Here is a 10425-nt window from a genome sequence, read left to right as displayed (position 1 = left end):
TTTTTTCAGCTCACGTTTCGACATAGAAAACCTAAAGCGGGGAAAGAAAAAAATATTAAATGCGTGGAAGTCGTCGAATACGGGCTTAAATTTTCCGTTTTTCTATGGATCCGAATTCAGCTCGGTGATCTGAACATTTTAAGCTCTTACTCGAAGGTTGCCGTTGGAAATTTCGCCGGTTTTGAGACGAAATTCAAAACGTACTGTGAGATCGTAGTTCAAAGCCTCTGTGACGAGCCGGGCCTTGTTGAGAACGTTTTGAGCTGTTTTTGAAGCTCGCCGTGGAAAATTTTGGCCGTATTGAACCTTAATTTGGAAAGCCGGGGTAGATCATACTTTCGGAGCTTTGTGAAATATTTTCATTGATTAGACAGGCTTATGTTGAGTTTTCTCAAGAATTTTGCCTTTGGATCGGGTTTTCTACGACTCCAGACGGGTTCTTTAAGGAGATTATCTGGGTGAGAGTTTTTTCCAGATTTCCGAGGCTGCTTAAGCGGATAAATTCGCGTATTTCGAGATTAGAACCGCTATTTTGGCATTTGTAAAGAAGTTTCGTTTTATTTCGCTTTTCTTCTTGTGAAATTCCGCGCAAATTGGAGAGATCTAGGGATTGCAGTGGAAAGATGGAGAATATTGAGGGGAACAATGAAAAGAGGAGCTCAGAAGGTTAAAGGAGGGTCAATCATTTGTTTGGTTTTGAAAGGAAGGAAAAAAATTGGCGAAGATGCAAGGCTATGCATGGACGGCAGAGTGAAGAGCGACAACGAAAGCGGCACATGTGGCCTGTCCCTGCTCTTGCTACAGTCGGTGATTCTTCCAAGTCTCTTTCTAAGGTATTTATTTGTTAATCTTTTTTCTGAGAGATGGTTTGTATCGTAATATTTTTGAATTGATATCAAAATGATTCGGAATGATAAGTGTATTGAAAGGAAGTCTCTCTGCACCAACAGAAGCAGAAGTTTTCTGCCGTGTAATGGAGATTATGCAGATATTTCCTCGTATTTCTCACTCCGCAGATTTGCAAGTCAGCTGTATTTGTCGTACAGAACTGGAGATTATGTAAATAGTTTCCTTGTATTTTTATGTTTGTGGGTCACTAGGTTATGTTTATTTTTCCTGCAGAGACGGGGAGTTTGCAGTTTTCTTTTATTTATTTTTTCGGTCTAGATTTTTTCCTATATAGATTTTTAGGGTATATCTTTATTTAATCCTCATTTATTGCTCCCTGAATTTCTTTTGTTCTTAGATTGTTAATTTCTAGGAAGAAACACCATCACCCCCTGGTCTGCTATAGTTGTTTAATAATTTATATTACTGGATGTCATTTTATCATTTCGGATTGGAAATTTTTAGCTTAGATTATGGATTATGATTTAACGTGGGAGATTATTGATCAACATCCGAAAACAGATTTTAATCATGGTTTGTTGGAGTGGTTCTATGAACAGGCTGATGGTTTTATTTTGTGGTACTTAGTATGTGTTGTGTTGAGGTGGGTTATTTGGAAAAAGGTGGTTCAGGTTCAGTTCATGTAGGCTTACCGTTTGGATTGAGAATTTTGCAGGATTATTAATTGAGAGCTGGTGACATTTGGGGCTCAAATAATAAACCTATTTATGGAAGCGTGAATTATAGGTTTGTCTGCAGAATTCTTTTTGAGATGGTATAGACACCAGGGATCTATGCTTTTTCACGAAGCCAGGGATCAAAGCTTAGCTGCAGAGAAATTCTCCAAGAGAGGGTGCCCACCAGAAAATCTCAGCTTAGCTAGAGAGAAATTCTCCACGAGAAGGCACCTACAAGAGAAACCCCATGACCTGGTTATCGCACACAATTGACACTTAATTGCAGGAAGAGTACAAGTTTAATATTGTTATTGTAACCTTTCAGAAAATGGAAAAATTGACCCACCTGATTTGATTATAGGTTTGAGGAAAAGTGGCAGTCTAAGACTGCCAATGATCAAGAGTTTGACCCGCTTGATTGGTTGGAGGCTTTAGGGGACATGGCTGTCTGATATAAATCTGCCAATGATCAAGATTTCGATCCAACTGATTGCTTATAGGGTTGAGAGACAGTGGCTGTCTAACAGAAATCTGTCAACAATTAAGGCTTGTGCGGGGGCTTCACTTGAAGGATTCAGCTCTGAAAGAATGGCAGAGCAAGAATAAATGAAAGGCCGTGTGCTCCTTGAAGATTTGAACATAAATCGGGTTAAAAACATGGGTTAGCTGATCCGGAACAATAATTGTTCGGAACATTATTTTTTGTTAATTAATGGTATGGGGTGTTGTGGTTAATATGATTGCAGTCTAATACAAAACCATTTTTTGATTAATGGGAAAGTGCTTGAATTGTCCAGTAGCGCCATAGCGCAATTATGATTGCTTTCTTTGCTTTTTGAAACACTTCAGTCTGTGTGGAGTCTTCTTCCAGAAGCATGTGGGTTTCTGCGTGCAATTCTGATGTGTCAAATGTTCTCAAATGGATGCGGTAGAGACAGTTGTGATTGCCTTATTTGTAATTGTTTTTGTGCAGCACCTAAATATACATTGGGTATTATACCAGAACCATGTAGATTTCTGGGGGCAATTCTAGTTTGTCAAAATTTTGTAACATGAATTCTGTCGAGATGATTGTAATTCCCTTGTTACTTTTAGCAGCACTATAATTTGTGTTAAAAAATATTCAGTTTCTTGTGTATCAAAGGTAGAATTATTCTTATAAATTTTTTATTGCTCTAGATTGGTTATCAAGTGGGCAACTGATGTCTATTGAATTCAAAGCTCTATATGCTTTACCAAATGCTGATAAAGGATGCTACATGAGACTTTAAAAATCAAAGGAAAGCTACAAAGGATAAGTTATGTCTGATAGTTACGTGTGACAGAGAAATCAGAAACTGAGGATAGTAGGCTTTCCGAGCTCATATCTTGGTTAATCTACTGTGACTTTGTTTGCATTGCTGTGATCATCTTTTTCTGTAATTTCCTACATTTTTCCTCTCTGCTTGGGAGAAACAGGAATATCAGCACATTCAAATTCATATTCTTCTGCCCACCATCAATTTTGGAGAGTGTTCCCTTGAGTTGAAGCCTGTATAATATATTTTTCCCTTTGTACGTATTGCAATCTGTTGCCTTTCCTTTAGTAAATTGTTACCCAAAGTAGTTAAATCTCTAGAGTGCCAACTATTGGATGTATTCAATGAGTTTCTCTGCATTGATATTATTGAAAGGTTTGCATATTTTACTTGTTTTTTCTGTTCTATATGATTTTCAACATAAAATGCTTAGAGAAAGGGCTGATTTCATTTGAATTTCCAGGATGGCCGTAAAATCAGTACTGGAGATTGTGCACTCTTTCAAGCTGGAAATGCACCGCCTTTCATTGGGATTATTCGATGCTTGACAGAAGACAAGGAAGGTCAGGTCAAGCTAGGTGTAAACTGGTTATATCGACCAGCAGATGTTAAGCTAGGGAAGGGGGTTTTCCTTGAAGCGGCACCAAACGAGGTTTTCTATTCATTCCACAAGGATGAGATATCAGCTGCTTCGTTGCTTCATCCATGTAAAGTCGCATTTCTTAGGAAGGGTATTGAGCTTCCTTCAGGTGTATCCTCATTTGTATGTAGGAGAGTTTATGACACTACAAACAAATGTTTATGGTGGTTAACTGATCAAGACTATACTGATGTAAGTTTTTCTGCACCTTACCTGTTTGAAATCTGGACAGAGGAAGGTTTCTCAATTGTTTGTTGTATTGGCTGTTCTGAATGCATTATTTGAAGAATTTTGTTTTGAGACACATCTAGTTCTGTTCCTTTATACTTTTAGAACTAACCTTTGAGCTGAAGCTGGATGCAAAAATGTTCTTACCATGGGAGTGTAAATATAGAACAACTCCAAACTATTTGGCCTCTTAAAAACAAGATTCTTAGATTTCGCTATGAGGTTTCAAACTAAATGAGAAGTTCTCTCTTTCATAATTTAATACAATATTTAATTGGTGAGGGTTGTAGCAATATTGCTCTAAATAGGGCCAGTTCTTCACTAGTATAATAAATTGGATTTGTTTGTCATAAAACTTTGCCCTTTATTTAAAAAAATACCTTGCAGATTTGCCCTTTATGTGAAAAAATACCTTTGTATGCCAGAATAGTGGTGTCAGTTGATTAATCAGAAAGACAAGAAACTAAACATACCAATGAAACATTATATATAAGGACTAACTTGGTAAACTAGTTAAACAAGCAAATCCTTCAAAAGGTGTCTCATTGTTCTCTATCTCAGAGGATTCCTCAAGTCAATAGTTGCTTTTTATGTGTCTACAACCTTGCAGACATTGGATACTGCCTAGTTACTCTTTTTTTAGATAAATCTCAGTACATCCTATTTTGCTATGAATATCATTTCCAATTTTTTGGCATTTGAAAATATCAAGTAAAATTCTATGTTTGAAGCAGACCAAAATGGGCTATTTTCTTCTCTTCATGGGTAGATATGGTAAAGTTAGTAATATGAGTGTATTTGTGGTTGTAAATGACATGCCAAATTCACATTTTCTTGTCAAATTCTCAGAAAAGGGAGTTGCCTCTATTTTTGGACTGGAATCCTGTCCGAGCTGCCTTCTGAGATTCATTAATATAAAAGTTTGCATCATGGGATTGTAAATAAAGGGAAGTTGGGGAATGCAACGATGATTTGCCTCTATTTTTGGACTGGAATCCTGTCCGAGCTGCCATCTGAGATTCATTAATATAAAAGTTTGCATCATGGGATTGTAAATGAAGGGAAGTTGGGGCATGCAACGATGATTTGCATATTTTCAACTGATTACCAAGGGATAAGAGTTTTAGTATGTTATATTAATTGTCTAAACTACTGAAAAAATAGATTACCAGATTCATTTATCTGCTTTGGACTGATTATCACTTGGCTTCTGTAACTTAAAAATATGCTGTTTGCTCCAGTGTTGTTCTATTTGTTTTGTCTTGGGATATTTGATTTGATTTGCCTATGGTTAGTCAGCTGTTTTTATTGATTAATGTGATTAAATGGCATGCTTCATTTCAAGCATTTATATGTTCTAATGTTGGACTGCTGGCGCCATGGCAGGAACGTCAATCTGAAGTAGATCAGTTATTGGATAAGACTAGACACGAAATGCATGCAGTAATTCAATCTGGAGGGCCCTCCCCTAAAGAGAATGGTATGTCATCAACCTTGAAGACTGGTTCAGATAATGTGCAAAATGGCTCGTTTCCTTCTCAAGTTAAGGGTAAAAAGAGGGAGCGCTCTGATCACAATACAGATCCTGTGAAACGGGAGCGATTATCAAGGTCAGATGCCAGTGAGCCAGGGCATATCAAACTAGATTGCAGCACTAGACCAGAAGGCATTGCAAAAATCACTAACAAAGATGGGAGTCTTATAAACCCAGAATGTGTTGGACAGCTAGTGCATCTCATGCAGCTGGATAGAAATGATGCCACTAAGAAAGGAATTGATTTGGCTTTATGGCGTAAAGAGCTTGTAGGAGTGGTTGCAACCACTGATCGAGATGACTGCCTCAGCCAATTTGTACAGCTCAGAGGCTTGCCTATTTTGGATGATTGGCTTCAAGAGGCCCACAAAGGGAAGACTGGAGACATTGGCAGCCCAAAAGAGAGTGATAAAGTTGTTGAAGAACTTCTAATAACATTGCTACATGCTCTTGGCAAACTGCCTGTTGATCTTGATGCATTGAAGACTTGTAATGTTGGGAAATCGGTGAACCACTTGCGCAATCATAAGAATGCAGACATTCAGAAAAAGGCAAGGAATTTAGTTGATACATGGAAGAAGCGTGTTGATGAAGAAATGAAGATCAGTGATACAAAGTCTGGATCAAGCCAGGGTGTATTATTGCCTTGTAAGCAGGCACCAGGCGAAATGTCTCATGCACATGCAGGTAGGCGTGGAGGACCTGCTGAAACTGTGAAAAGCTCAATGCCATTAAATTCTAGTGTAAAAGCAGTCTCAAATAGGTCAGTGCAGACAGATATTCTATCAAGAACAGCATCTGCCCCCTCTGCATCTGTTAAGGTGTCAGGCTTGCATTCATCAACCATCAGTTCCAAGGATTCACACTGTAAGGAAGAGAAGAGTAGCAGTTCAAGTCAATCTCAGAATAACAGTCAATCATGGTCAAGTGAACCTGGAAAAGTTACAGGTTCATCTTGGAAAGAGGATGCCAGGAGTTCTACTGCAGGTTCTTTGAGTGCTAAGGGATCAAGTACAGGTTCACGCCATCGAAAATCAAATAATTGTATGGTGGGTTCTGGTAAGGGAGGATCTCATAAAGAAGCTGGTGGGGGGAAGGTAAATGTATTGGGCAAAAATACATGTGAAAAGACATTGCAATCTGGTCATGCAACTGATAAGGCAACAGAAAATGGCCGTGGGGATAATGCAAGTAGTCATAGATTAATAGTTAAACTTCCCAATCCTGGACGGAATCCTGCTCCAAGTGTCAATGGTGGCACAACTGAGGACATGGTCATTTCGGCAAGTAGAGGGTCTTCTCCTATCACTTCTGACAAACATGAGACAAATAATGTGAAAACAAAAGTGAAGGTTGAGGTTTGTCATGCTAGTACTGCCCTAGAGGTTAATACTGAGTCCTGGCAGAGCAATGAAGTTAAAGATGGCTTCACAGAGGGTGAGGATGGAGACAGATTATCCACTGGTATTCCAAGTGAAGATCGCAGTAGAATAGGTGAAGAAATTGATAAAACATCAGAAGCATCTAAAACAACTCTATCATCAGCATCAGCTAAAGAGATCATTTCAACAAAGGGTGTGGTTGATGCAGAGATAAGCAGGGCATGTGAAAAAGTTCAAACAGTAGTATCAGGGAGGAGCCGTGCACATGTTTCTAAAGCAACTTGCAGAGATGATGGGGCTATGAAGCTTCTGGCTAATGTGGCGGCCTGTGAGCCATCTAAGGATGAGCAAGGTTCCTTTGGCAACTCTACAAGACGAGAGTTTAAAACAGTAGGTGGTAGTTTGGCTGAGTCTACAATAAAGTGCTGTATAGATGGTCTGAATTCTCAAGCTGTTGATAATGAAGATGATAAAAGTACCATAGATACAAAGGAATTAAAGGATTTTACTGACACAAAGGTCCAACTGGATACTGATAACAGTGATTTTTCAGGCAAGTCTTCAACAATTGGAATGTCTGTTCATCAGAAGAATGCATCTGATCTCACGAAGGATTTGGAATGCCCTTCATGTGTTCAAGAGGATTCAAAACACACTTCTGAGAGCATGGGCATGGCTCCTGTCTCTGCTGGCATGCTGTCTGAACATAAATATGTTGCAGATGGAAAGGAAGAAGTCTTATCATTAAACAAAGGTATGGACCAATGTACAGAACAGATAGTGGGTCAAGAAGCAAAAGAGATAAGTCAAGATACACCAACAGAAGGAATAAGGACAGGAAAGTCAAGTAAGAATGATGATGAACAAGGAGCTCAACTACCTATGGAAATGGGTAATGCTGAGGTTTGTTTGGACAAAGATATGACAGAGAATACTGCAGATGGTCAAATGATACCTTTGAAAGAGGAGTCAGGTGCAGTGACTACAGGTAAATATTCTATAAAGGCAAGTAATTGTGTTCTAGATTTACATAAAGGAACATCAGAGCATGCTCACCCGGTTGCAGAAAAGGTTGAGCAAGAAGCAGTTGCAGATGAAAAATCAACTGCATATATAGATAATCAGGGTGTCAGTTTCTCCTGTAGCCTAAAAAACAACCAGACACAAGATCTTGAACTGCAGGATGCCAAACAAGTGCTGGACTCTGGAGTGGAGGAAGATAAGAACATGGATGTTGATACACAGCACCTTTCTAGCATAAAAAGCACTGCATCCGCAGATGATAATCAAGCAATTGTGACAGAAAAAGAGAAAAGCGTAGAGGTTGAAAAAACTGCAAAAAATGCAGGTGGTGTAGAAGTAGATGAGACAAATAATGTTCCAGCTGTGGTCGATAGGAAAATTACAGAGATAAATGCAAGAACAGATTCAGGGTTGGACACCCATGAAAGTCGAAGAGAGACTTGCAATGAAGAGTTTGAGATTGCCAATCATTCAACAGGCCTAGCAACCAATACAACTATCTCCTCAACATTGATTTTACAAGAAGAGCAGCAGATTGAACACTCTACAATACACAGTGCCCAAGCAAGTGAATTAGATGGGATTGAAAAGATTGCAACAGAAACAGTGATTCCTGCAAAAGGGGTTTGTGAGGTCAGCATCTCAAGTGTAAAATGTGATTTTGACTTAAATGAAGGTTTTGCTGTCGATGAAACAAATCAAGATGATGCAGTTATATGTTCTACAGCTGCTTCTATGGTTGTTCCTATTTATAGTGCTCCTGAAACACCTATGTCAACCCCCAATGGTTTGGCAACACCAATTCCGGTGGCTATTAAAGCAAAAGGACCTTTGATGCCACCTGCTAGTCCTCTGCGGAGCAATGGAGATACAGGATGGAGAGGATCTGCTGCTACCAGTGCTTTCCGGCCTGCTGAACCTAGGAAAACACAGCACATCCCTCATGAAGTTCCTTCCTTAAATGATGCAGTCAGTTCAGCTAATGGTACAAGTGGAAGTCAAAGTCGTTTCCATTTGGATATTGATCTTAATGTGCCTGATGAAGGAGTAGTGGAAGATGGATTGACAACTCATTTATCTGCACGAGTGAAAAGTTCAGAGCTTGCAACTGCTAGTGGTCATGACTTTTTACCTTCAAGAAGAGAACCATGTGTTATTGCTGGGAGGCTCAATTTAGATTTGAATCGAGTTGAAGATTGTGAAGAAAATGATCCTGTTGTACCCAATACTGTAGTTTTGGATTCTTCTTTGAAAACTTTGGCAAATGGCTTATCTCACAAGGAATCACAATTTCCCAGGGGTTTTGACTTGAATGATGGGCCCATCGAAGATTCGGGAATAGAACCTGCTCAATGGAATTCTGGCACAAAGAGTAAAGGGAACTCTTATCTCCCATCTATACCTGGGTGGAAAATGAATAGTGAGTTGGTACATGCAACATCATGGTTGCCCCCAGGAAATGTCCATTCAGGTCTTGCTGTCACCTCACTTCATTCGGATAGAAACGAACGGGCTTATCCAGTTGTTGCCACAGGTACAACACAACAAATTTTAAGCTCAACATCTGGATCTCCGTATTGTAACGATTCTTATAAAGGGCCAGTACATGGCTCCACTTCTGCTATTGCATATCCAGCTGCAACACAACCAATGTTCCCATATGGAGGATTTTCATTTGCTTCAAGTCTACCTTTTGCTGCAAATCCTTTCTCAGGAGGGCCAACTTCATATGCAGAATCGTCTGGAACTGCATGCTTCCCAACAGTTTCCTCCCAATTAGTCAGCGCAGGAGCACCTTCTTCGTGTGCAAGGCCTTATATGATGAATCCTGCTGATATGTCTGTGACAGAGGGATCCCATAAATTGTCAAGACCAATTCTTGATCTAAATGCAGGCCCTGGAACAATTGATTTAGATGTTAGAGAGGATAGAGTAGCTTCTAGGCAGTTTTCCATTGCTGATAGTCAGCCATCACTGGAGCAGCAGCAAAGAGCATTCTACCGGACAGCAGCTTCAGGAATAACATCTTCAAAGAGAAAAGAACCTGAAGGAGGTTGGGATTTACATTAAACTGGATACGTACCACCTCAATGGTAGTAGCCTTGCTTGCACTTGGTTCTGTATTCTGTACCACAGATGAATTTGTCATCTGTCACTATTTCTGTGTGCTTTACAGGCAGTTTTCCCATGGCTGTGATTGGAAGGTGTTTGCAATCCCCACAGCATTATATTTGACTTGTAAAGCAGAACAAACATAATGGCAGATACTCCACATCTAAAGCATCTTGCTTCTAATGTTGGTTTACACTTTGCTTTGAGCTGCATGCATACCAAAGTTTACAAATCTGAGAATTATCTTACACAATCTCCCCCCATGGACTGCTGCTGCTCTTGCCTGTGTTACAGTGGCAAATGTTAAGAGTCTAGGCTCATTGTAATATCTGTAAATTTCATATCAAAATCCTCTTTACTTGATACATCATGTTGAGTAATTTTTGGATGTTTGCGTAATTGCTGTCAAAATTGTATGTCAAGTGTCTTGAAGAGCAATTCTATGCAGACCTTACTGTATTTGTTTTAACTTTTCATCATCAACGTCGTGCTAACTGCCATCAAAGTTGTTCAACATTAGTTTTGATCTGGCAATATGCTATTTACATTTTGACTTCATATTTCTTTCCTGCCTACTCATTGTTGGTAACTATCCATTCAAAACACATTCTGCAGGATTTTTAATTCATTTTTATATACTTTG

The 10425-nt window shown here is 39.2% G+C and overlaps 1 protein-coding gene across 1 annotated transcript; it reads left to right on the top strand.

Moving 5' to 3' along the window:
- LOC131031316 (uncharacterized) lies at nt 1-10149 on the top strand. Its single transcript, XM_057962413.2, has 3 exons — nt 1-833; nt 3327-3695; nt 5118-10149. Exons 1-3 carry the CDS (start codon nt 735-737, stop codon nt 9738-9740), a joined length of 5091 nt encoding a protein of 1696 aa, XP_057818396.2. The 5' UTR covers nt 1-734; the 3' UTR covers nt 9741-10149.
- Nucleotides 10150-10425: the final 276 nt, after the last annotated feature.

The sequence above is a fragment of the Cryptomeria japonica genome, chromosome 5 (assembly GCF_030272615.1).
Source record: "Cryptomeria japonica chromosome 5, Sugi_1.0, whole genome shotgun sequence".
Lineage (NCBI taxonomy): Eukaryota > Viridiplantae > Streptophyta > Pinopsida > Cupressales > Cupressaceae > Cryptomeria > Cryptomeria japonica.
This window is presented reverse-complemented; position numbering and strand designations above follow the sequence as displayed.

Coding starts and splice junctions, on each gene's coding strand:
- LOC131031316 (XM_057962413.2), top strand. CDS start 735: ATGCATGGACGGCAGAGTGAAGAGCGACAACGAAAGCGGCACATGTGG. Junction 834..3,326: donor CTTCCAAGTCTCTTTCTAAG/GTATTTATTTGT, acceptor TTGAATTTCCAG/GATGGCCGTAAAATCAGTAC. Junction 3,696..5,117: donor CTGATCAAGACTATACTGAT/GTAAGTTTTTCT, acceptor GCGCCATGGCAG/GAACGTCAATCTGAAGTAGA.